Source organism: Aythya fuligula, chromosome 9, assembly GCF_009819795.1.
Source record: "Aythya fuligula isolate bAytFul2 chromosome 9, bAytFul2.pri, whole genome shotgun sequence".
In the NCBI taxonomy this organism is placed as follows: Eukaryota; Metazoa; Chordata; class Aves; order Anseriformes; family Anatidae; genus Aythya; species Aythya fuligula.
In genome coordinates, this window is record NC_045567.1 from 16357379 (window position 1) to 16382525 (window position 25147).

The window sequence follows — 25147 nt, forward strand, 5'->3', positions numbered from 1 at the left end:
TTTGTTAAATTATTTTTGAAAGAGTAGCCCTTCCCATTACACAAGGGTTCACCCCATTACACAAGGGTTCACAGCTGGCTAAGTTTGGAAGCGTGCTTTGCTGTGCCCAAGCAATTTGTGGGTTGGGGGTGTTGCTTCTTTTCTCTTCAAGACACTAGGTACTGAAACTGAAATTTTGTATTATTTCATGATCCAGTGCAGTGTGTAACTTGCTACGGGCTCGTTCACTGCAGCTCTGGGGCACCTGATGTACCCGAAGTGCAAGTGCTGTGTTACCCTGCCATCAGGAGCTGGGGCTTGCTGGGGAGCCAGGCGGAGGCTGAGGAGGACTTACACAAATTCAGTTATATTTTGTTCTGTGCTGAAAAGCAAGCAAAGGCGTAAGCATGAGCAAGGAGATTGAGAATTAGGAACATCCGATGGCTCTGCAGTGCCCTCTGCAAGAAGGAGCCGTGGTACAGATGGGTGATGTCAGCCCAGGCTTAGCTCGCTCCTGCCAGCACGGGACTGGCAGCAACCCCTGTTGCCTCCCCGTGGGGACCATGGAAAGCAAGTGAGCATTTTCATGGATTTGGTACGTGTTGGAATGGGAACACAGGGTGGTTTAAGCAGCAGTGCCCCCAGCAGCAATGCCAATATTTCTAACTGGAGTTTGTGTAGTGTCTGCAGTTTCAGCACTCCCTTGATAACCAGCTCAGCCTGACAGTCAGGCACCAGCCCCTTTCCTTTCCTTCCCTTCAGACAGGGTTCTGAGCCAAAGGCTCTCTGCTCGTGATTTCAGTAATCCTGCTTGAACTTCAGAGCTTTTGGCACGGTTCAACCTGGACACAAGGGTGTTTGGATGGGGCCAGCACAGCCTGGTCACAGAAAGCACAGATGGGGATGAGTTTGTATGGTTTGAGCTCTCTTCCCTGTGCGGGAGTGTCAGAAAGCAGCCGGCTCAGCCGTGGGTGAGTGACAGTGGTGTCAGGAGAAAGGGACAAAAAACAAACAAACCCAGAACTTTGCTCCCCACCAGCTTTGTTCCCTGCCTCACATCCCTGCACGGAGGTCGCAGTCGTGGTGGGTACGGCAGTGACAGAGCAGCTCCTCTGGGCCGTGCGGCCAGCTGTCTTTTTCCATTGTTGCTTCCCTCTGTAGGAGGGCACTGAGAGCTTTTCTGTCTCGGTGCTGACACTTTGCAGGGCTGTGGGAATGGAAACCTGCATGCTTCGCCTGCCCTCATGTTTACACTGCAAAGTGTCTGCAGTTTTCCCCTGGCCGACCTAATGCTGGCACTGACACCGGGGAGAGCGCTGCTTGAGCCCAGATGTGGGTGATGCCTTCCCTGCCTCGCTCAGAGCCACAGCAAACACCACCCCTTCCATGGCCAGTGCTGTGGGGGACTGCAAAGGAGGCTGTCTGTGCAGAGCACCTCGTCTGGTGAGTTCTGGAGCTGTTCATAGGATTACATCCCGCTAGCTTTAATGTTTCCATAAAGCTGCTACTGGGGAAGCAGCATCTCTGCTGTACAAAGACAGCTTCAGGTCACTGGAGCTTCACCTTCACAAACCACGTTCTCCAGAATAGCCCAAGATCTGTGACGTGGTTTATTTCGTCCTGATGGACACGCAGAGAGCAGTGCCCTGCCCAGCAGCAGCCCCAGAGTAAGTCTGCAGCCACATTTTTTACTTATCATTTCTTTTTCTTTGCTCCAGGTTTTTCCTTTTTGTTTGTCTGCTTTGACAGCTGCTTCTCTCGACTCTTCTTGAGGTTCTGGTAGGGGCCAAGGTTTCTGCGGACCATTGTACCTCTCCACCAGGCCTGCAGCTGGAAGTAGGAGAGAGAGGTCTTAGGGGAAATCGGTTGCAGGGGAAATCCGGGTACAGTAAAATGGACAGAGCGTCTCTCCTGCACTTCCCAGCTGCAGGGGGAAACCCCTGGCCCATGCAGCAGCAGCTGGGCCTCTGCTGATGACACTGAAGGCATCCGTGTATAAGCTGAGGGCAAGAGGAGGAGTAGGGGAACAGCCCCGTGACTCTCCCCTCTTGTATCACACATGCAGTGGGGCTGCTGTGATGGGCACAGCCCCAGGTCATTCGAGGAGGCTGGCTTTTCCCCTCTTGTTCCCTTCTTAATCATTCTGCAGCCAGCTGCTGGCTTTGCGTCTGCCCCAGGAGAAGGGGACAGCTTTAATCTGTCCCTTGCTTGTGCCACCCTGTACCAGCCAACTTTCTCAGGCCATTTTCTGCCTGAACACAGCCTGTGGTGCAAATAATTAACTCCCAGCTGCTGATGGAGCAGCACTGCCTCAGTTTCGTTCCCCTTTACCTTCAGGATGCTCTTCAGTTCCAAGGCATCCCGCTCTAGTTTTCTTCTTCTAGCCTCCTTTTCTGCCCGATCAGCGATGATGGTTTCCTCAAACATCTGGCACTGCGAGGTAGCACAGGGGTAGTTCAGCAGCCACATGAAAAAAAAAAACAGCCAGGGACGTCTCTGCTCCATGGCAGCCCACGGGTAATGTGTAAGCCTGGACCTTCCTCCCCCACCTCCTTTATTTGATCTTTTCCTGAATCCAGATGGCAAATGTTGCTCATTACCACCGCTCCTAAAGGCACTGAGAGCTGCCAAAGTGAAACCGCTCGTGGCCTGGGTGTAATTAACCCCCCGATCCTGTGCTGTAACGTGGCTGGCTGCTGGTGTCTCAGGCAACAGATGTCGGTAGGAAGGACCCGTGCTCCCCCAGGCTAGGCAGCAGATGATGAATTGAAAGGCTTGGGACACCCAGCTGACAGTACACAGAGTGAAAAATGAGCCCACAAGCAGGGAAACATCTAACTCAAGCCCAGCATCTCAGGCCCAGTGACAATAAGGAATGGTCACAAGTGAATTCCTCCTAGCGCCCTTTTTACCAGACACTTCGTTTTGCCCTGTGCTGCCTGCTCTGATGCGCCTGTGTGTCTGTGATCAAAGCCCAGCAGTTAACCAAGAAACTGGTGTGGGGTAGGAATGATTTTAACTGGAATCGGTCTCCTGTTAACAGAGCACTGTGCAGCTGTGAACACATCTCCAGGAGGGGAAGGAACTGCTGCTTTCAGGCTCAGCTTGTCATACCCACACATCACTAGAAGGAACAAGCTTGTTCTGGCTACGGCAGCAAACTAAGGTGAGGCATACTGACAGGATGGGGCAGTGCCTTTGCCCCTCACAAAGCCTATCAGTAGTTTTCTAATTACCTGCTGGTATTTGAAAATAGCTCAGGGAAAACATCATCATCCTTCCTTGATGTCACAAATGATGTCATGCCTTCCCAGGACCTGTGCTCATAACCCCATCCTACAGCTCTAGATTACTGATTTTTTTCCCCATGGTCCTTGTTCCTTATCTGAATGACAGTAGGAAAAAGCCAGGACGTGGTTTTGCATGGCTGAGCTGCTGCTGCCGCCTTACCTCACTGGCAAACCTCTGCAGCATTTCCAGGTTGTTTGCCTTTGATTCTTTTAGGGCTTCAAGTTCTGCGTCTTTAGCATCTGTGTCATTTTCATACTTGTCCACCCAGTATTCCAGCTTCTCTTCCACCTTCTGCATGGGGACAGAGAGGTGCTCAGCATGGTACAAGGAGCATACAGGGGGTGCACTGCCTGGGGGACACCGTGGAAGCCCTAACACTGGCCCAGACGATAAAAGAGACTGGCTCAGCCTTGCAGAGGTGCAAGAAGAATGGAGTAGCCCTGGGAGTTAGCTTTGTGCACAATCCTGGTGCAGTAAATGACAACCAGAAGCCATTCTTTGTGTGTGAGCATAGGAAGGGGAGTTTAGGAAACACAGTGTCACAGTGAGAAACCTTTTATCCTCTGCATGACTGCCTAGCCCCTCTCTGGATTAAACTCAGTGCACCCGGAGTAAGGTCCCACGGGTCAGCAGCTCACGCTTTTTCAGGTTGTGAACTTGGCTTTGTTGCACTCATTAATAGGAGGGCAGGTGTTTCTGAAACATCATGCCAGATGATTTCCTCCCATTCATGAGTAACTTCTCCATAGCAACAGCCATGATTGCCTGCATGGAAAAATAGTCTGAGGAAAAGCATCAATCTCATTACAACATCACAGCTGGACGCAAGAGGGAAGTGGAGGGCACGGTCAGCCTCTTCTCTGTGGGCTGCCGTAAAGCCACCAGCTGCTGGCTGAGTACAGAGAGGCTTGGGATGTACGTAGGAAGTCCTCTCACTCTGAAACCTTGGTCAGACTATGGTCCTGGGATAGGGAGCTCATGCTTTAATTGCTCTGAAGATCCGGCACTTTTCTGCAGTCGTATGTTAAAGATGTGGTTCTCTTTTCTTAAATTTCACTCTGGCAGTGATGCTAGGTAGCCTGCAGCAGTACAGGTTTTCTTCCAGCCATATGTGAGACATTTATGATGCTTACCAATGTTATTTGCTGTTATGAGCACTGCTGTTGATGACAGAAAAACTCTGAACCTTTGGATCAGCAGCACAGGGACGTTCATGGTTGGTAGCTGCTCAGATCAGGTACAATAATCATGAGCTAGCAATTATCCAACCCCAGTTCTTGCTCAGATTAAGAAAAGGCATAATTATTCTAGCAGCTTCTGTCATTTCTTTCACCCTCTGCAACACTTGGGTGTGTGATTTGTTGCCCTGACTTAGTGCAAGAGCACTCTTCACTGCGTTGTGGAATTCCCAGCTCCTGCCAAAGGTCTACACAAAATCCCTGATAGCTGAATACAGCTATCTGAGGGAGGGAAAATCTGTAACAATGGGATAGAAAATCCCAATCATATGAACTCTAATTTTAAGAAAATGTGTGTAATCTAGCAAATCACAAATCAGGGAGAGCCAGCTTAATTCCGACTTGAAGGGAAGCAGTAATTCAAACAGCAACAATCGTGATGGAGCAATAACTGCTTTTCTTTAGACACTAAGCAATGATGTAATAGTTATTGGTTGATATTTCAGGTACTAACATAAAAAGCCAAACACACCGTATAGTATTGCCTGAGGAAATTTTCAGTCTCCACGTGGACTCGAATCTCCTCATCAGTTTCCTTCTTCAAGTCCTGGGATTGATGCAACAGAAATGTGAGATGATGTTACTGCATCTGTGTGTGTACCTTTGCTGCTCAGAGCCCAGCTGGTGCACATGCACGTGGAGCTCTCTGTGCAGTCCACACGCATTTTTGCCTTTTTCCCAGTGCCCAAACTGACCGAGGCAGTAGTTCAGCCTGTGGCTACCAAACAGCTCTACCAGCGTAACATGCTGCGGGCAATGCTAGGAGTTTAAGCTGCTGAAGTTGCTAAATAGCACTGTAACTGTATGCAAGTGGAACATGAACTTGCAGCATTAAAATGAATAGGGGGAAATATATTTAAAATAAATCCATTTGACTTGAATCACCTTTAAAGGAACCAAATAAGTAAAGTACTTAGCCGTGTTTTACCTGTTTGAGGTCTGATCCAGAAAGCTTTGCATCCACAGTCCACGTGATAGTTCTGGTGGCCTACAACCACCTGTCATCATCTAAGTCCTCTGAGCAAGCATTTCTCCAGGGTAGAAAGCCCCCAAGACAGCTACCTGTCCATGCTGAGGCCAAACACTGGCCTTATTTTCATTATTTCTATCTTTCTTTTTCTTTCTTTCTTTCTTTCTTTCTTTGGCTTTTTCAGATCTGAAAAAATGCTGCTTGTGCAGCTCACCATACTTCAGCTGCAATTCCAAGGGAGGGGGACGTTTATCGTTTTAGAGAAAAAAAGGATAACGTGGTGTAAAAATGGGGCACCAGACAAGCAGAGGCATTGCTAGAGTGCTAGAGTCCTAGGAGAAGATCTTTCTGAGACAAGAATTGTTCCCAGCACAGTGCTGAGTCCTCCTGTCCTCAACTACAGACAACCCGCTGAGCTGACTTTTTCCTCACAAGCTGCAGGTACTTTTCAGTAAGGGCCATGGGGAAGAGCTTACCTCAATTGCTTTGTTCAGTCCATTTTCTGCATTGCTGCACTTCTTCTGGGTTTGGTGGACCTGGAGGTCTGTGTGTTTTTTTACGTAGCATTTCTCCATGTCTGTTTTGGCTTTCAACTCTTGGAACTCATCTTTGAGGTAGACAATTATATTATCTCGGTTCTGGGGGGGAGACAGAATAAGCAAAAAAGCAAGCCTGGAGACTGAAATCAGCTCTCTGTTTCTTAATCTCTCCACTCCCTGATAAATGCAAAAGAATCAAAGGCTGTAGGCTTCACACTTTCCCTGACTGTTGACCCATTTTAAACTGTGCTTCAAATGGAAGTTTGATTTACAACCCATACAAGAAGGCAATAAACTCATCAGTGAGGAGTGAGAACCGCCGGAGAAGGTGGAGTGGTGAACAGAGTGGGACAAGAAACCAGGCCTGGTGGCCTTTGGTTCAGGAAGAGATTCAGACATGCTTATTATAAGCATGAAAATAGTCCAATAATTTCAACTGCTAAAGGGAGTTTGCTAACTACTTGGATTAGGCTGTCTCAGTGAGCAGGCATCTGTAACAAGAGGATGATACCTCAACCCCCTATATGCCTAAGTCTAATTTCCTAAAGTACGCTCTATTCCTTGGATTTATTGCTGGTTTTTGGCTTGTTATGTGGTTGTTTTTTTTTTCCTAGTTATACAGCAACTGTAAAAATACAGCCCTATGAACAGGTGAAAATCTAATCTTGACTCACTCATATGTTTATACAGTTCTTTCTTGAAATCTTATCAAGAAAATGCTGCCCACTTTGTTAATAAAAGCACACACCCAGGGTAAGTAAGGAGTGCCAAGGAAAAGCTGGCGGTGAGCTCCCAGCCTCTCCCCACACCTTGTTTCACAGCGGAGCTGAGCTTTCCTGGGGGAGTTCTGTCTCCGGGACGTTTACCCCCAGGCCAACGTGCCCCATTTGTCCAGCTTTTTGTGTGTGCTCAGGCAGCAAAGTGCATTTGCTCGATCTGGGATTGTTAGTTTCCTTACTCCTTTTTAATGATTTGATTTGAATAGCAGATAAAAGCTCATCAATCAAGGGTTGGGACTTGGAAGAACCTCCCGTAAAATGAAAAACTCTAGACTGCATTGCGAGTTAAAAAGGTCATCAAAGTCCCCTGTGTAATTATGCAAGAGCAGCAGTCATGCCTCTGGGCTGGCTCCCAGTTGCTCCATTACAGCCTCTCTCTTTGCTCTCCTGCCATGCTGTGACGGGTTTGACATTCATCAGCCAAACCTTGCAGCTGAAGATGAAATACCGAAGTGTTGGCATTTAAATGGGTTGAAGCCCACGTATCTTGTCTCTGAAGCACCCTTGCATTCCTGAGCTGTGTAAACATGGAAAAATGCCACAGGAAGGAGCCAGCTCAATAGCGCTGTGTTTGAAAGCCTTCGCAGCGTGACTCATCTGGAAAGGTTTCCTTATAAGAAGAGTTTGGAACAGTTAAAAGAAAATCCTTCCCTCTGCACCCCTTGTCGGACACAGCTAGGAAGAGTAAAGTATATTTATAAGGCTCAGGACAATTAGGGCCTTGGTTGGTGCAGTTCTGTGGTTTTAAAAGTCATGCATTCAAAATTTGTGAAGGTTTCCAAGATCTGATATTTTTTTTTAACAGCCGTATCATCATATGACTGCAGACAGCTACAGACACGACCTATTTATGCCCCATTAAGGTTTCTGGTAATGGCTTTTATTCTCCTTGATGTGAAATTCTGCTAGGCATTGGGAGTGGTTGTGTTCCTACTCAGTAGACGTGGGAGGTGACTACACCACTTTATCCTGAGGTTGTCCTGCTGTGTTGTGGTGGAAGCACGGCTAAATCCAGGGGCTGGCAGACAGAGCGGGGAGATGCTAATGAAAAACCCCAAGGTTTTGTGGCACTGAGGCTCTGCAAAACCAAGTGCTGCTGAAGTCAGGGTCTTGCAGCTATCTGCTAAGGATCTGGAAACAGGCCAGAAAAGAAGGGTTCAGCCTAGGTTACAAAGAATTCAGAGAGGTGGGGCAGAGCATGAACACCACGCTATTTTCTTTTTATTTCTATTTTGATAGGGGAAAAAGTGCTTTTGATTTCAGAGCCCCAGGCCTCAGCTGGGAGAGGGGCCCGCCTGCTCTGTTTGTTTTCTTGGCTGCACGGCATGTTTGTGGTTTGGATTTGGTGGTGTAAAACAGCTCTGATAGAAGCGGGGAGTCTGGGGGCTCGGTTACACAACCCGAAGCAGACGGGAAGTGAAATGCAAAACCCCGCTGGTGGTTTACAGTAATGCACTCACTTGGAGAGGGAAAGTCTGCTGCAGGCATGTGGGCAGCTACTGCAGCCCCGCTGGGGGGCCGGGAGCTGCAGAACCGGGGCGTTTTTGGTGTGACATCGCGGGCTGTGACTGCTGCTGCCACCCACAAGCCGTGGGCGCCATCTGTGGACCGTGCTGGTCCCTGGAGTTCAGAGGCAGGTACGGGGAAAACGAGTTAATATTTATTCATTCTGGTTTATTCTAGCAAAGGGCTCAGCCAGGACACTGCGTGCTTTCACGGTTAATGCAGTAAACCTCTGGGCTGCTTATTTGGGATGACTTCAGCTTCGAATCTGCCAAAGCAAAGATGCAAAATCATACATCATGCATCCAAAACTATCCCCAAACTGGCAGAGACCGAGATCAAAACCCAGGAAATACTTGTTAAGAGCCAGTCTGCTCTGCTAGCAGGTAAACAAGCTTTTTTTTTTTTTCCTCTGATCTCTCAGCTCGCAGACATCAGCTCAGAGGGCTGTCTGCTGCTGTTCTCCGGTGCCATAGGATTCTGCCCCACAGATGCTGTTTGGCAGCAAAAGCAACTGCACTCGAGCTGGAAAGGGTACACATGCTCATGTGTTTTCATTTACTTTGATTTATCTGCCTTGCAAGTGCCCCCTGCATCTCTCAGTTCTTCCACAGCAATTAGCATTTACAGTCCCTTAAAATACAGCTGGTTACGGAAATAACAACCAGCAGCAAAGAGTCTGTGTGATTCCTACAGCCTCGGGGTAAACTCCCTGCTGCCAGCAGCTCACCCGGTGCCCACCGTTTGGAGGGAGCAGGGGAGGGGGTGCTGTGCTGTGTGGGGGCAGCCAGTGAGCCTGCAGGGCGCCCCGCTGCCTGCCTCCTTGCTTCCACGCCGAGTGTGGATGAGCTCAAATCTTTCCACTGGCAGCTGCGATAGCTCAGCCTGCAAAGCCTGGAGTTATGCTTAGATCTACACACCTGCTGCAGCCTGGACTTGCATCCCCTGAAACCACACAGCTCTGTCCTAGCTGCCAGAATGTCCCTGTGCTGCACACCCCACCGAGGAATGCTTCAGCCGAAAGGCCAGCAGGGCTGGAGGGTCACCCATTCTCCTGCCATGAGGACTTCTGCAGCCCTCCGCTAGCTCACCTCAATACCAACAAGTGCTGTGCCGTGTCTGAGGGGCAGTTTGCTGGCAGAGGGACCAGATTTGTTGGCAGTGGCACCCTCGTCAAAGACTCTGTCCCCTGTGGCAGCACGTTTGGATCTAATGCACCAGTTCTGGCTCCTGCTGAGCTGCCTCGGGGGCTGTTCCAGCACTGGGATGAAGTAGCCCAGAGCCATCACAAACCTCTTGCCTTTCACTACAGTCATCTGGTACGTTTCTCCAGAACAAACATGCACCAGTTTAGGGGTATATGCAGTTAAGATATTCCCCCGAATAGTTATTTGATGGATTTGTCTTCCTGGGGGAGGATAAGGAAAGAAATGTGACAGATTTTAGTCACTGCTGAATGCACTACTGAGTGGCACATTGGAACTGGTTGTCTTAACAGAGCTCAAAGAGAATAAAAAATAATGGACCTATTTTCACTGGCACCATGATGTAACATCTTGGTTTTCTGTCTAGTATGTAGCCTGAAATATTACAGTGTTATAAAATTATACCATAACTTGCATACATTTATGGCATGAATTTAACAAAAAAACTACAGGTCATAAAAAGTCTCCGTGAGAACAGCAATGAGGGAAGCTAAAAGTTTACGTTTCCCTCCCTCCGCCTTTTTTTTGTTAACCTCTATAAACGATATTATCTTATACAATATTAACTTGTTTCAAAATCTGTATGATGGCCATCGCTTGTCCAGGAAATGTGAGAAAGTGAGTATTTTTCTGCAAGCTTGGAAATGAACACTGTAGCAGCAAACAGAACTCCTGCAGCCAAAGTACAGGTATCGGTGATGTTCCTTTACGGAAGAACATCATAACAAAACAGTCTGGAATAAAAACAGACTGATCGTCTCGGCTCCTTTTGAGACACCAGTGGTATCCAAAAGGAAATAAAACGAAATGTGAGAACATTTAGCATTTGACTTATGTTCTATTAGAAAGAAAAATGAGAAGAGCAGACTAATACAGCATTAATTAGCATCTCATTAAGAACTAGCAAGACTGAAAATAAAAACATGCAAGCAACATGTGTGAATCAATGACCGTGTTTTTCTGGTTCCATGATTAGATTTTCTTGCTTTTGTTTTCTCATCCACTGCACTGGAGACAGCCATGCAGGCTTTTGTCTACAGGTCTGTGTGTTATTATTGTTCAAAGTGCTCCAAAATCAGCAAGCTGTATTTTTGCTTCTAATTAGTTGGCAAGGTGACAAATCATGCAAGTGTCTGTAAAACTGCCGATGGGAAAATCCCATATTAAGCAAAAATAAATTATTCTCCCTCGGGAGACAGAGTGAGACACCATTATTTTTGGCACAGGAGGAAAGCAGTACTTTAAAGTAGTCTTGTCTTTGATTTGTTATCAAAGCTGAAACTATAAGGAAACCCAGAAAAGGATTTTTAGGCTGGAAACATAAAAACAAAATCCCAAATGAGTGCAGGTCCCACTTGATGAGGCAAAACGCAAGAACCCAATTAGCATAAGGTATTAAAAGAACACAGAGAAGGTCACCTCAGCATGGGAGCTACACACCTTCCGACGACTGCAAGAGCAAAGAGAGGTGCAAGGCAGGACAGAGAAATGCCAAGCCTGACTGCAGTGCCAGGACATTGCTGCTAGTGAGAGATGGGATGATTGCAGCCCATATACCAGTCCCAGAGAAGGTATTAAACCAGAGCTGGACACCTATGTCATGTGCACAGACACTGAGGTTTGTGAAGCACTACACAGAAGGCAAAATACTTCATCATATTCATGAGCCTGGGGAGAGGGAGAAAAGAAGCTTCCCAGGAGCCATCAGAAGCTGAGTGAGACAGGACATTGTGCAGAAACAAACGGACAAAATGTGGTGGTGTGAGCCTGACAAACTATCCAGCTTATTTCATTTAAGTGCCACACAGATGTCAAGGGAATTTGGGTTATCCCACAGGGCCTAGAAATAGTCTCCCAACGCACTTTCAGTGGGAGTAAGTATATATTGAAATATACAGCTTCCCTTTTCAGTCCTGGGTCTGACCTTTACATCTTTTAGATGTTCTGTTCAATTCTGTAAGGGAAAAAAAAATAAACTTCATTCTTTGTTTCTCCTTCACTTTCCACAACTATTCTTCCTTGTTTCTTTTTCCTAACTTGCTAACTTTCCATTTCCTTCAATGACTTCTTTCTCCTCTCTGTTATGCCCACATTTTTTTTCTAGTGTTCTTTTCATCTTGCTACACTTCCCAGTGTACCTTACGCATTTCCAGGATCTCTGCTAGTAGATTTCCCTTTGGTGTGATGCCCACTGTTAAGTAACCTCACCTGAAGTTCTGTTTCAGTTTCTTTCTTGACATCTTGCAGCTGTTTCTGGAGTGACTTTATCTCCTTCTTTCCTTCCTCCTCCCTGAAGGAAAATGGGAAAGTACAATTACTGGAATACATCAAGAAAGGCAGGAGTTGTGTACCTAGATAGGGGATTTCCTATCTCCTGATACATCGGTGCACCTGGCTGAACACTGCCCCACTTAACCTGCTAATTGGTGAGTTTGTAACAGCTGAACTAAAACAAGCATGCACAAAAGCTTGCCCTGCTTCTTCAGAACAGCAGATAGCCACTTTCTGTGGCTGGGTAGCAGAAAAGGCATTCGTCCCTTCACTCTGATTCTTGAGGAGGCAGCACAGCTGCAAGTCAGAAGCAGTACAAGCCAGTGACTTGGTAAGTAAATCCTTAAAGAAAAGACTGAGTAAAGAGGATGGGAGAGAGAGGTAGAATGAACCAAAATCCTGGGGAACCACATCAAAACCTACAGAAGTATTTACCTGTTTAAAACAAAATGGATACAGTAATATTCTAGGTTTCATTACTATCGTATTTCACCGAGTGCTTTTCTAAGCTCTTATGCCTATCATTTGATGTAAAGCCAGTAACAAAAATTGCTGCCTGAGGCTTTGAACCCACTCCCAACCTTATATGCAAACACGCATTTCATTTTCAGAGTCCTCAGCTGGGTGACTGTGATGCACTGAAGCTCCTGATTAGGAGTTCCAGCCTTGCTGCAGACCACTTTCAGACCAGTATATTGGCACAAACCCAGGGAAGTTATAGTATATTGAAATACAGACCAAGTTCATTCCATGAAAAGAATGTACAGTAGATCAGGCAGCACAGTGATTAGATATGGTTTATAGACTGGAATAAAATGATTATGTCCTTTCCAGTTATGATTTGTCTGCCCTTTTCCATTTTCCAGTATTGATCAGTGATTCCACAAGCAATTGCTGCTTTCATTTTTGCTTTCTGTCCTTTCTATGGATAAACAATAAATCCCTTGGTTTTAGACACTGGAAGAGGTGGGTTTTGTGCTTGAAAGACAATTGCCTCTGCTGCCATCTGTGCTAGCCCCTTGCTGTCAGTGGTTAAAGGGAGCACATTAGCATATGGGTCAAAGCAGATCCTCCTGGGCATCATCTAACCTAAAGGCCGTGTGTTGCTGACCCTGGTTTGAGCAGATTACTTGCATCTCTGGCTTCCTCTGGGGACAGGGAGTTAAAGATCGGGGATCTCCTATATCACATTATGTTTTAATTAATTATGGAGCAGCATTTGCATTAATGCAGACACTGGTGTCCAAGCTGAGGCAATTCCCTAATGTGATTAGTATCAGTACCATCAGTTATTTCTCTCTCAATGGGAAAGAAGTGCAATTTGTAAAGTAGTCAGGGTAATTTAAGCTGAAAAAGTGGCATCCTTTCTATATCTTGGTTTAGGGTTTTTGTTTGTTTTTGTTTACTTCCCTTTTATAGCATCTACTGAGGGGAAATGGGCTTTGGCTCTGAGCAGTAAAGCAGAAAAATCCTGAAGTCAACTCTGACCTGATGAGGGTGTCATGAAACTTGCTCTTCTTTGCATTCTCTCTCCCATTAGCTTCTATTAGGCTGTTAAATGTTCCTGATTCCTGCATCTCTTTCATAGTTGCAGTAATTACATCACTTGCATACTGCCTGCCAGGAAGAAAATGTATACAGCAGTAATTTATAAGTGGGAGAGTGGGAACCCTGTATTTTTTCCTTTCAAGAGAGACTGAGAACTTTAAAGCCCCAAGCATCCCCCACAGCCATTATATCTGTGCTTCACTCACCTGTCAGCCTGAATTTTTCTGAGAGTATCTGCAGGCAGAGCACTGTGTTTCATGGCCTTGTTGGAAATATGATGAGTTCTTTTCAGATCCACAGAATTCCCCAGCTGCTGCTTGTGCTCAGTGCTTTTCAGAGGCTTGGAGGTAACCGCTTCCCCACCCCCTTGCCTTGCAGATGTAAGCTCTTGATGGTCGATGTCCAGCTCCTTCTTGTTGTCTCCAATTTCTTTAATTTCCTGGCTCTCAATCTAAAAGGGAGTACAGGAGACCTGCTTGCACATTGGGCAGTTGAAATATACCCTCTGCAAATTTATGTGAGAAGAGAGGAGCAACAATTAATAATAAATGAGAATGCAGATATACTAAGTAGACATTTGTCCGAGATGTTTTTAAAGACCTCCAGCAAGGGAGACTGCACAGTCTCCAGTCAGTCCCAGCATGTCACAGCTATCTTTACTGTAAGGAAAATTTTTCTGAAAGTCCTCGTCTGCAGTTGAACCTCTGACTTCTTCTCCTAGTCTCTGTAGACACAGAGAAAAAAATATTCCTTCCTTCTTTGCAGCAGCTTTTATGTATGGGAAGCTTGTTAGTCTGTTTTCCCTCAGCCTTCTTTCCATCTTCGCCATTTCCCCATTTATTACACCAGGACCTTTGCCTACAATATTTTTGTTAGAACAAGAGCTGAGATGCATGGAAATAAATGATAGGCATCAACTATCTGCTTAGCTGCTGCTTGTGAGAGTGACAGCAGAAGAGGTTTAAGGTAAATTCAGAGAGGAAATACAACATACTAGCAGCAATCTTTTATGGGAAGATATCTTCCAACTGTGTACAATTTTACAAGCAAAAAAAGCCCTGAAAAAGCAAAAGCACGCTATAAAATCAACTGAGGCCTTGCTTCTAGGAATTCCCCTGCTTAATGTGCTGTGGGTAAGAATGCAGGTGTATACACTGGGGCATTAAAAGAGAAAATTTTCTTGCTCACCTACAGACATCTCAGAGTTTGCATGTCATCTTAGCCTGTGGCTAAGCACCACAGTTTATAGCAGTACCACTGAAGCCAAATAATGCTGTCATTTCCAGCCCTAATCCTAGTCCAGAGCTGCCTACTCTCCACTCTGGTTGCTTGGTGAAATGGAAAAGAGAACTCACTGAGCTGAAACATTTTCCAGCAAAGAAGGGGAAAAAAAAATATTTTTAACAGCACCAGTTCTCAGTCCAGATCACTTCACAACCACAAAAATCTTTGTGCCAACGCAGCACCAAGGGCAGAGTGAAAACAAGTGGTCAGAGCAGCCATGGTGCATGCTAGCAGTAATTCCAAGAAGCTCCTGGTCTAGCAAGGCTCCGATCATGTTCTGTGATCCTATTGCAGGCAATGGGGGCAGCGAGCAGGGCACTGCACAGGGCTGCTTCATCCTGAATACACATACAGCTCACGAGGAGATGAACCAGCCTCTGGAAGTGCCTGACTCGCCACTGACTACAGAAGGAGTCTAGCTGGCTACATGCTTACTTTTTGGACAGTTGAATTTCCATTAAATGAATGCCATGCAAAGTATGTACAGAGCCATGGAAATTACACAGTTAATTAGGGAAAAAAAATAAGTTTAAAATAGTTTTCAGTGAAGGCTGTACTTCAGAAATAGCTAATTTAGGCAAACAAACTTTTAATATGATGTAGATTTTATGAATGCTCTGATAGATGTTTATAATGTCTGGGAAAGTTCAAGACAGGCTATAACTGGGTTGTCTGTAAACAGTAGGGAATTAAGCACTAATAATTACCAAATAACTACGGAAGAGCAAGGAGTTTGTGAACTGCATGTGGTGCCATCAGTGTACTCTCCTACCTGTTTATCTTTTGCTAGTCTTTTGCTCCAAACTCAGCAAATAGAAAGGCTGCCTTCTTCTGGGGTATGCACTGCATAAAGCAATTCACAAAGTCCCTGAAGTAGAAAATCAGTGAGGTGCTGACCAACACCGTGACTAACCCTGTCAAAAACGTCATCAACTGAAATGTAGACTGTCAATCTATGAAATGTCAATCTATGAAAATGTCATTGATCTGTTTGACTGACAGAGCTCCAGTAGCATGCAAGGTGCTTGGCAAGTACAGGTCTACAAATACAGTGATAACAGACAAAGGTAAACTGAGAACAGGGAGAAACAGTGAATTAAAGAGCACTAGATTCAGCAGGTAGCTTCCCTTAGGTCATCATCTTGTTTCTAAATTGTTTCCTCCTCAATTTGTTTTGGAATCTTTAGCAATACAACTGAGGTTTACAGTCTGTGGGAAAACTGTGTTTTAAGAAATCACTTGGTAAAAATGAGCCTGTGTGCTTGGAGAGAAAAAATAAGGCATTTTCTCTATAATTTAAATGTAACTTAAGTATGTCTATGAACCTCTGAATGGGGTGAAGGAGAGCAACTCCTGCCATCCTTGAGACATGCTCTGCCTGTGTGTTCTTGCTGCTGGCTCATCAGAGGTTTCACACCCAGATCTGTGAGGGAGAAGCATCCTCTGGAAACAGGAGAGCCTGGTTCACCGTGCTCTTGGAAGGGGAGGAGTGCCCTCTATTGCACAGTCTAAGCGTTGTTCATGCTCTGAAATTCACTGCAACATATTAAAAGACTTTCCTCCCCAGCAACAAACCTCTGCCTGAGCATTATGGCTTCTTTTTCTTCTTCACACCTCTGCCCAAATCCACTTAACTATGATGCCTCTTAGAAATCAACTAATTAATAATGGTCATTAAGAATGGGGAGTTACTAATACATTTTGAAGTGGAATCTTTCTTAATTCATTGTCTGTGGGGACTAGAGGAGGATTAGCATGCACTTAGAATAACAGAATTACTCTGGTTTGGAGTACTTTCAAAGTTCCTTTATTTGTATTTTTAAAATGGCCGTGTATCTATATAAGCCCCTAGATATGTTTTACTTCTTTTTCACTAATCCTTTGCTTGTCATCTAACCACTGAGATGTTAGAACTACAAGCCCAGGAACCTCATCTTGGATCAGTGGAGTTCTTTGCAGTCTTGACAAAAGCGTCTCAGTGATGCTGCAGTGTAAATACATGTATTAAAACGTCATCTGTGCATTTTTATTGTTTCTTCACCAAAGGGTCATGGAATGCTTTGCAGAAAAAAAAAAAATTCTGAGCCGATTTTTAAAGAGTACTGATAGAAGATATAAAAGACAAGGAGAAAAATTAGAGGTACTTTTTAAAGAGAGAGGACAAGAGGCACATACGCAGCTGATGTCTGTCTTGCCCTCGTATGGAACCGGCATGATACATCCAAGGATTGCGAGCTGATCAACGCAATTCTCCAGCACAGCAGTAAACAGCAGAGCTTCCAGCCGAGTGAATTTTTCCATGTCTTTAGTCTCTGTGTTCTTGCTAAGAGGAACAAAGACAAGAGATGCCAATGAGAATTACCCTATCATGTTAGTAACTGTAGTATAAACTAAGGTAGACCTGAAATAGCCTTGTTTGCAGCCTTTTATACACTTCCCTAGCTTTGTTTATAGTCTTTCAAACACTGTTTATAAGAGGAGCTGTGCTCTGCTAATGGCTGCATTCAAGGAATGTTTAGCTTTCACAGAACAAAGCAGGTCCTGGTCCCTCCTAGAGCAGATCTGGGTAGACAAGATGAGAAGGGATTGAACACGGATTGCTCAAATTGGGTGAGGTGGCCTCACCAGTCCGAGGGGGCAGAAGTGCTTCATGCTGGACTTTGTACTTTGGGAAACAACCAAACGAAGGTGCCTTTGTAAAAGGAAAAAAAAAATCCACACCTCTTATAAAATCTCAGTTGGCAGACACTCCTGTTCTAATTACTCTTCATTATTACTGTGTAGCCTTATCGTTTTTATGATCCCAAGCTCCTCGGGAGGAATTGTTACCACCTCAAGACTTTGAAAGTCAAACCAGAACCAATATCTGGACTAAGTAAACTATCTTTAATGTTCTGTGTTCGATTTTGTTTGTTTTATTTTAATTGCTTTTCAAATGTGAAACAGATCTGCATCCCTTCCGCATTTACAATATTACATCTGCCTTGCTTGCAGATGGAATATTGTGACAGTGCATCTAGAGCATGGTGGAAATTCACCATTAAACCAAGTGAGATTGGTCCTTTTAGAAAAATGCATAAGAAAACATGTGAATACAAAATAGAGGAATTATCCGAGGATTTTAATGAGTTTTGGTAAGCCATTAGACAATCCCTCTGCTCCTAAAACAGGTATTTCTGGTAGAGCACCTAGCACAGGGGGAGCCTGAGATGGCTGAGATCCCGCATGTCATCGCAATGGAAGCATCGACATCTACTAAAAACATGTTCGTTTGGCTGCTGTTCCTACGACTGGGTTTCTGCCATCTGTAAAACCCTTGCATAAACACACTCCAGGCCTGCAGAATATTACAGCCCAATCTGTAAGCAAACCATGGAAATGCATCAGACAATGCCTGTTAACCTGACTAACGGGATAAAACATGTCTGTAGTCTACTAAAAACCAAAAAGGTTTAGATGCAGACATGCCCTGGATCACTGGGAATCAGTGATTTTTCATAAGCAACTTTACAAGTGTTTAAAAAATAGGCATATTTGCTGTGAGAGTTCAGAAATTGTTACCATTTGTCTTTCTATCTCTTTGTTGTTTCTGTTGAAGAAAATATAGTAATTTACAACTACAGCATGAAATTAATTTCACTGGAATGGAATATATGGTCACTTTTTAGTTAAGGTCTATGAGATGTCTGCAAGTACCATAACAGTTAGAACAAAATAAAAGTGTAGATTTTATGTATTAGTTTCCAGATAACAGGCACTAATAAAATGATTTTTTAAATTTCTCATACATTTTTATCTTTTTAAGAAATCTATTATCTACATATTGAGATTAAATAACGTGAATAATCTAATTCATGTGGAGTCTTAATGCTAAAAATATGGAGAAAAAAGCGTTGTTGTGAGAGAGCTTTCACCGGTGGTTATGACAGCATTCTTCAAAGTAGAAATAATGCTTGCAGCTCTCACAGGAAAAAGTGACTTATCTGGAAATAAAGGAGGATGGAATGCTTTTCCCCTATTGCATGAACAACTTCTGTCCAGCAGAGAGTTAACTCAAGCTGTTAATGAGTGTTAAGAAAACTTCACAGCAGGAATGTTTCTCTAAAACTTGCTGGTTTGCTCCTCCTACAGATCTCCTCTTATAGCCATGCTAACAGCCACATACTCAGCAGATGCATGAGCCAAACCAGTAAGCTCTGCCTGGGCTTATGTTGACTTGGAAGTGGGAAGGAAACCACTGTCTGGGGCATTTAGAAATGCTACAAGCAGCGAGGTGCTCTCACCGGATTTTAGTATTAACGCAGTGCCCGCAGACCATCCTGATATTGACACTGACCTTAATCGCTGTGCTTTGCTGAACTCCTTCGCTAAGCTCTATTAATAAAAAGAGAGGTATGTGAGGGATTCAGCTTCCCCCAAGAGCTTAGGCTGACATTCTTTCTCTGCTGATCTAAAGGGAAAGAAAAACATATCAAGACATAATTTTTAAAACAACTGTATAAAAGGTCTGGCCTTGTTCCTCTGGGGATTGCAACTCCCTCTGCTGTGTGAGATTCGTGGAGGCACATTTCTCCCATCCTGCCTGACAAAATGAAATGGCTTCAAGGGCAGCATTTTTTTTTTCAGCATTTCTTTTAGTTATTTAAGAATATACTAACAAATGCCAATGAGAAAATTCAAAGCTGAGAATGTCACATCTCTGTCAGCTCAGTTTTGCAGAAAAAGAGATTCTGAATCCCCACAGTGGCAGCAGCTGGGCTTTAAATCGAATATCTGAGCTTTTACCAAAGAACGTCTCTTAGGCAAGCAAAATAGTTGTGGCCTTACAGAACTGTCTACTGCTATAAACGTTAGGGTAAACATTGCTCATTTGAAGCAAATTAGAAAAGAAGCCTTGATTTTTTTTTAATAGTCTTGGTTTTGGCTAGGAGATGCGCAGCCGGTTTCGTGCTGACTGCAGAGAAACGCTTTCAGCTCCTGCTCTCTGAGGCTGCGCTGATACGAACTGAGAGCTATCGGGAGCACTTCCCGGCTGTGACATCTCTGCAGCTGGGAACAGCAGAGTCCGGGCAGGCCACAGCAGGGCCCGTGCCCATTCTGCCACCAGAGAAGCACTCGGTGGGCGCTCCTCACTGGTACCTGAGCGAACTTCGCTTTATTCCTTCCTCAAAACAGAAGCTAACAGAAGAATTCAGAGAATTCACAATCCTCCATCCCTCCTCCACTCCGATCTGTAAGAAAAAGCCCAGTTTATAGTTTATCCCCGCTTCCACATACACAAATCCCGCCCCCCCCCCCCCCCTCCCGCCCACGCCCGGCGCTCACCGGGCCCCGCGGCCCCGTCTCCATGGCAACCGCCCCGCTCCGGGGGCCTTGCGGAGCTGCCCGCAGGAGTGCCTGAACAACGGGTATAGCGACTCCCCTCCGCTAACCCGCCCCCATAAAATAAAGCGGACGCCAAACCGGACACGCGGAGACCCGGGGCCGGTGTCCGCGCGCTGTTGGGGCCGCTTCTATTTATTTTTTTCACTCAGGCTCTATTGGGGCCGCCCGCCGGTGGGGGCCTTCGCGGCGCGTATCCCGGCAGGCAGCGCGCGGGGTTCTCCCTTTCGCCGCCATCTTGGTGCGCAGCCATAGGGGTGAGCGGGGCCGCGGCGGCACCGGGCCGGGGTTGGGGGGGGGGCTGCCCCCGCCATCGGGCTGCCGGCGGGTGCGGGGCCCCCGGGGCTTCCCGTCTGGCGCCGTGCGGGGTGAGGAGCGGGCGGGATGGCGCCGATGCGCGGCGGATGGTGCCGGGAGGCCGCCTGAGGCCTGGAGCGGCCGGTGCCGGGATGCGGCCGAGGGGTCCCCCCGCATCCCCGCTGTGAGGCAGGGGCAGGCTCCGGGGGCGGAGGTGGCGGCCGGGCAGGGCCGGGGGAGGCTGACGGTGTGTGTGTGTGTCCTTCTAGGCCTGCCGGGACCAGGGCTGCAGGAGGACACCATGAGCGGGAGGTGAGTGAGCCGCCCCACGCTGCGGTTACGGCGTGATTTTGGCAGGTTCTGCTAAAAACGGGGCTTTTGCGAGTGTTTGGCTAAACCTGCGGGCAGTGGATTGTGTTTTGTGCCTGCTCTGGTCTTCCACGGCAGCTCCTCTAGCCAGTACACCTGATATCCTGGGTGTCTGTCAGACCGCCACAATTGGGTCTGCGTATTCTGAAATCCTTGCCTTGAACTGCTTGTAGCTGTTTGTTTTGTCCCACGCCTGTCAGTAGATTGTTGAGTGTTAATATTAGTTGGAGTAGTCTTGGTATTGATCTTAGTGCTTCATTGATTAATGGAGGTCCTGTAGCACTGATGTATTCTTCTATAGATACAGGGAGCATTGTGTTCACAGATAGTGGAGGGATTAAAACTGAATCTTAAGGTTTTGTTTTAATATTTATATGCAGTTTATTTTGTGTGGAAGATAGAACTGGGTTATTTACCTTAATATCATCGTATTATGGTTGCTGTGTACAGTTGTGACACGGTCATGTTTTGTGGAACAAGCCATCCCATTGCATTAAGCATATAGCACAAACAAGTTTTTGTCACAGAGAATTGTTGAGTTTGTGTCAGTTGTCCAGCACACGTGCACTGAGTTGTAGGTCTCTATTTCTGCCTGTCCGCATAAACTGCAGTTTGAGGCTACAAATGAATTGCTGCTGATACTTCCTGCTGCAGCAGCTCATGCTTGACTGCAGCACAAGAAAGTCAATGTATGTGGTATACGTGCGTAGACTATTGTCCCGGTTACTTAGCTTTTCTCTTCCTTGAATGTAAAGACTTGCAGGAATTGGTAGAATTGGTAGAACTGTTTTTTTCCTCAGTTAAATTTCTATTGGTGTGGAAATAGTTTTTTCTGAACCAGCATGTTGTTTGGCTTTATCTTTAATGTTTTGGACTGAGTTAATATGTACATTTTTAACGTCTTCAGGTTGTGGTCCAAGGCCATTTTTGCTGGCTACAAACGTGGCCTCCGAAACCAGCGGGAGCACACCGCCCTTCTGAAAATTGAAGGTGTCTATGCTCGCCAGGAGACAGAGTTCTACTTGGGCAAGAGGTGTGCCTATGTGTACAAAGCAAAAAAGTAAGTCATTTTTACTGCTAAACTAAATCTGTCAACTTCTATGCCAGGTTTTGCAAATGCTGGGGTGTGAGCAGTCTACTTAGGTATCTTTAGATAGAGCAAAAAGAGAAGGAGCTCAGCTTGCAAACAATGTCCATACAGTGTTGTTTAGAGCAGTTTCCTTGTTTGTTCTTAAGTTTGAAGTCCTTTGTTGTTTTTTAATTAGTTGACCTATGTGTCCATCATTCAGATCATCAACTTAATGTATAATAATCAGTCACTGTTACAAAAGATGTATTAAAGGGCAAACGGGAAGAAAAGCAGCCTTTGCTTGGGTCTGGCAAAAACTGAAGGCAGGTTGATAGAGCAAACAGAGGTGCGATGAACTTGTGTTGAACACTGTTATTGGGATATTTAATGGCAGAATATTTTTGAAGGTTGGAGAAGCTTATCCTGGCTTTTGCACGTCCATGTCAGAACACTTCTGCTGTGCTAGCACTGGTGGTCACTTCAGAGTGGTCACTTATTGCCTTCCACTTATTTTTTTTCTTTGAGCATAATTGTTGAGATACAGGAGTTGAGAATTGCCTTGAATAAAACTTATCAGGCTGTTTGTGTGACCAGCATCATTTTGAATATGACGTGGCTTTTCTTCTAAGGTAGTTGTGGCCGGTCCCAGTGCCTTAGGCTCATGCGTGTGGTGTTTCTGGCAAAATCTTAGAAAAAAAAAATGTGTTTTCTTCAGAATAGAAATTGAGGAGTTCTCAGTTAGATCTTAATATCGATGTTTTCCCTATTAAGCTTTATGGTTTGTTAATACTTCTCTGGAGCTTGTGACAATCTACCAGCTGCAGCACTTACCCTGTTTGGAAGGCACGGTGCAGTTTGTGTGCTCAGAACCTTTTCTGTTTCCTCAGCAACACCGCAACCCCTGGTGGCAAGCCCAACAGGACACGAGTGATCTGGGGGAAGGTAACCCGTGCCCATGGGAACAGCGGCATGGTTCGTGCCAAGTTCCGTTCCAACCTCCCTGCCAAGGCCATTGGACACAGAATCCGAGTGGTGAGTAGTTCTGGTTCAGCAACGAGGCATTCATTGGCAGCTTTTGGGGTGCATTTTAATCCCCCTGACTGTGAGGGAAAGCCTGAACTCTGATTTTGTTCTGATGCTGTTGTGTATTCCTTGCGAAGCTAGGAGAGGTTTATTGCTGGCTGCTTGTGCTGAGAGGATTCGTTGTGTTGTGAAGGGTTTTGTGTGCTTGTTTAGGCTGCCTCCAAAGGCTCTTAAAGTTCCTGGACTCTTCAGCTCCCTTGTAAAGATATTTTTATTTCTTTTCCTTGCATCTTGTATATGTAATTTTTCTGCTTTTCTGCCCCAGTTCCTACCCAACGGCAGGGGAACTGTGGCATCAGTTTTTTTCCTCCTACCTCCCAAATGTTTTTAACTGAGGGGCAATTATCTTCCTAGTGATTTTGCCCAAAGAATCATTAGAGGGGGATGTTGAGTCTTCATTTGTCTTTCTCCTGTGCCTTAGAAAAAGCACAGTAGGAGCAGCATGGTTAAATCCTGAAACCAGACACATGAAGCCTCTTCCTCTCAGTGAGCTGGAGAGCTGACAGCTGTGGGGGAGCCTGTACCTCTTGTGTAAATGGGGGAGTTGCTTTTATAGCAGTTGAAGAGAAGCTTGTTTAAAATCAGTCCCATAACAAGGTATCTAATGTGATTCTATTCTTGTGTTTTACAGATGCTGTACCCGTCTAGGATCTAAATTTTTATTGGAAATAAAATGCAGAGTCTGTTTCATTTTTGTACATTCCTATTTTTATCTTCTCCACCTACTTTGCGGGATTTTATTGTTCTTCAGTGGCGTATCAGAGTGTACAGCACAGTGATGTAGTGGCTCCAAACTAGATCCCCAGATGGAGATTTGACCCATGCAAGGCACTTGTACAGCAGACTGCATTCTAAAGGCAAATATCTGGCAGCCCTTACTGTGACCTGTCATTGCCTCCATCGTAGAACGACCGATTTTCAGGGCTGAGCAATAAATGTTTACAACCTCAGACTGTGCACGCAAGTTTTCTACAGGAGAAAGAATGGGAGAAGTATTTCCTTGCCTCCCAGTTAGAGGGAAACCTCTTATACCTGCTGGTTTCCTTTCCAGCCTTACCACAAAGAGTACGTGGGATGGGAAGGATCTTTAAATCAGGATACCCTGTTACTTTCATGATTTCTTTAACGTTTATTGATCAAAAAGGCAGTGAAAACAGATTGAAGGATACTTAGAAGTCTGAGTTTCTTGGTACGTCTCAAAAAAAATGGGTAATTTTAAGGGAGGTTTCAGGCAGCTGCAGGTTGGCATGGCTACTGCTGATGTCATAGTCTTCTTTTATTCCCAAAATGACCCGTCAGTACAGGAGGGTGACGGCTGCTGATGCATCACAGTAGTTGAGACACCAGGAAAGCATCTCTGGCTGCTGAGGCAAGTGAGTCATTGCCCTAACCCTCACGGCCAGTGTCTTCTTTTTTCCCACCTCACAAGTGAGCTTCCTTGGCCCTGCTGCTTTTATGTGGCGGGTCGGTGTTTCATAAATAGCCTTCCCTTCTGAAGGAGATATAGATAGAATACATTATTGGGTAAATTACTTTGTGAAATTCAAATTGTTTGAAGCTGGCTCCTGTCATCTGGTTTATAAATTATTTCTCTAGATATGCTTCAAGCTCTAAAAACAATTCTGTCTTTGCTTTGAGGTTAGGAGAACACGTGTAGCTTTTACATGGATGGAGAGAAACTGGGCAGCTTAGGGGGTACTTGGGTCAAGCAGGGCTTTATTCTTAGAAATACCAAGTTGTACATGTAGGATTCAAAGAAGGGCAGGTGGAACATAAACTGAATTTCCAGGTTGGGGCTGTACCAGAGGTATGAGGAGAAAACTAACAGGCAAATTGGATTGTGACAGCGTGTGGGTCAGACTGGTCCCTGCTGGGTGTTTGGCTTCTGCTGAAGAGAAGGTAATTAATGAGTGCTGCCACTGAGTTAATGTTTGTGTCAGAACTCAAGTCCAGCATTCATCTGGCCCTGCCAAAACCAGTGTTTGGTTGTACGTAGCAGTTGCAGGTGATGAAGATGCCAATGTGACAGCCCCCACTGCTGGATTTTGTCCAGGATCCGTTTGGCACAGTTGATGTGCCAAACTACAGCAGATGGAGAGGGTGAAGGAGGAAGGAAAGGAGGCGATTTGGCCACATCTGATTTTTATGCAGTGGAAAGCCACCACTTTGAAGCAGTTCATGCAGTGAGACCCTCGGGAAGGTGAGGAACCTCCCCTGTGTGCCAGCTGTGCTGGTGGCGATCCGTCCTGAGGAGCAGGGGAGGCCAATGTGATGCTTTGTGACCAGGTTCCAATACGGGAGGGAGGATGAGCTGGGCTTCACAAGCAGTGTGATGTGGGA

The 25147-nt window shown here is 45.6% G+C and overlaps 2 protein-coding genes across 4 annotated transcripts; one reads left to right on the forward strand and one right to left on the reverse strand.

Annotated features, from left to right (window-relative positions):
* Positions 1–1366: 1366 nt before the first annotated feature.
* IQCG (IQ motif containing G) lies at positions 1367–19964 on the reverse strand. Of its 3 annotated transcripts, none has more exons than XM_032193482.1 (10): positions 19933–19964; positions 16783–16930; positions 13530–13774; positions 13264–13392; positions 11713–11794; positions 5955–6116; positions 4981–5055; positions 3430–3561; positions 2311–2412; positions 1367–1809 (listed from the first exon to the last, which is right to left on the reverse strand). In XM_032193482.1, the coding sequence occupies exons 2-10, from the start codon at positions 16906–16908 to the stop codon at positions 1675–1677; spliced, it is 1188 nt and encodes a 395-aa protein (XP_032049373.1). In that variant the 5' UTR covers positions 16909–16930; positions 19933–19964; the 3' UTR covers positions 1367–1674. The 3 variants fall into 3 exon arrangements, with proteins under 3 accessions (XP_032049373.1, XP_032049372.1, XP_032049375.1); XM_032193481.1 differs by lacking the exon at positions 19933–19964 and adding an exon at positions 18944–19057; XM_032193484.1 differs by lacking the exons at positions 13264–13392; positions 19933–19964 and adding an exon at positions 18944–19057.
* A 591-nt stretch (positions 19965–20555) lies between these two features.
* Positions 20556–23757, forward strand: RPL35A (ribosomal protein L35a). Its single transcript, XM_032193485.1, has 4 exons — positions 20556–20598; positions 21563–21715; positions 22612–22756; positions 23439–23757. The coding sequence occupies exons 1-4, from the start codon at positions 20588–20590 to the stop codon at positions 23460–23462; spliced, it is 333 nt and encodes a 110-aa protein (XP_032049376.1). The 5' UTR covers positions 20556–20587; the 3' UTR covers positions 23463–23757.
* The last annotated feature ends 1390 nt before the right edge of the window (positions 23758–25147 follow it).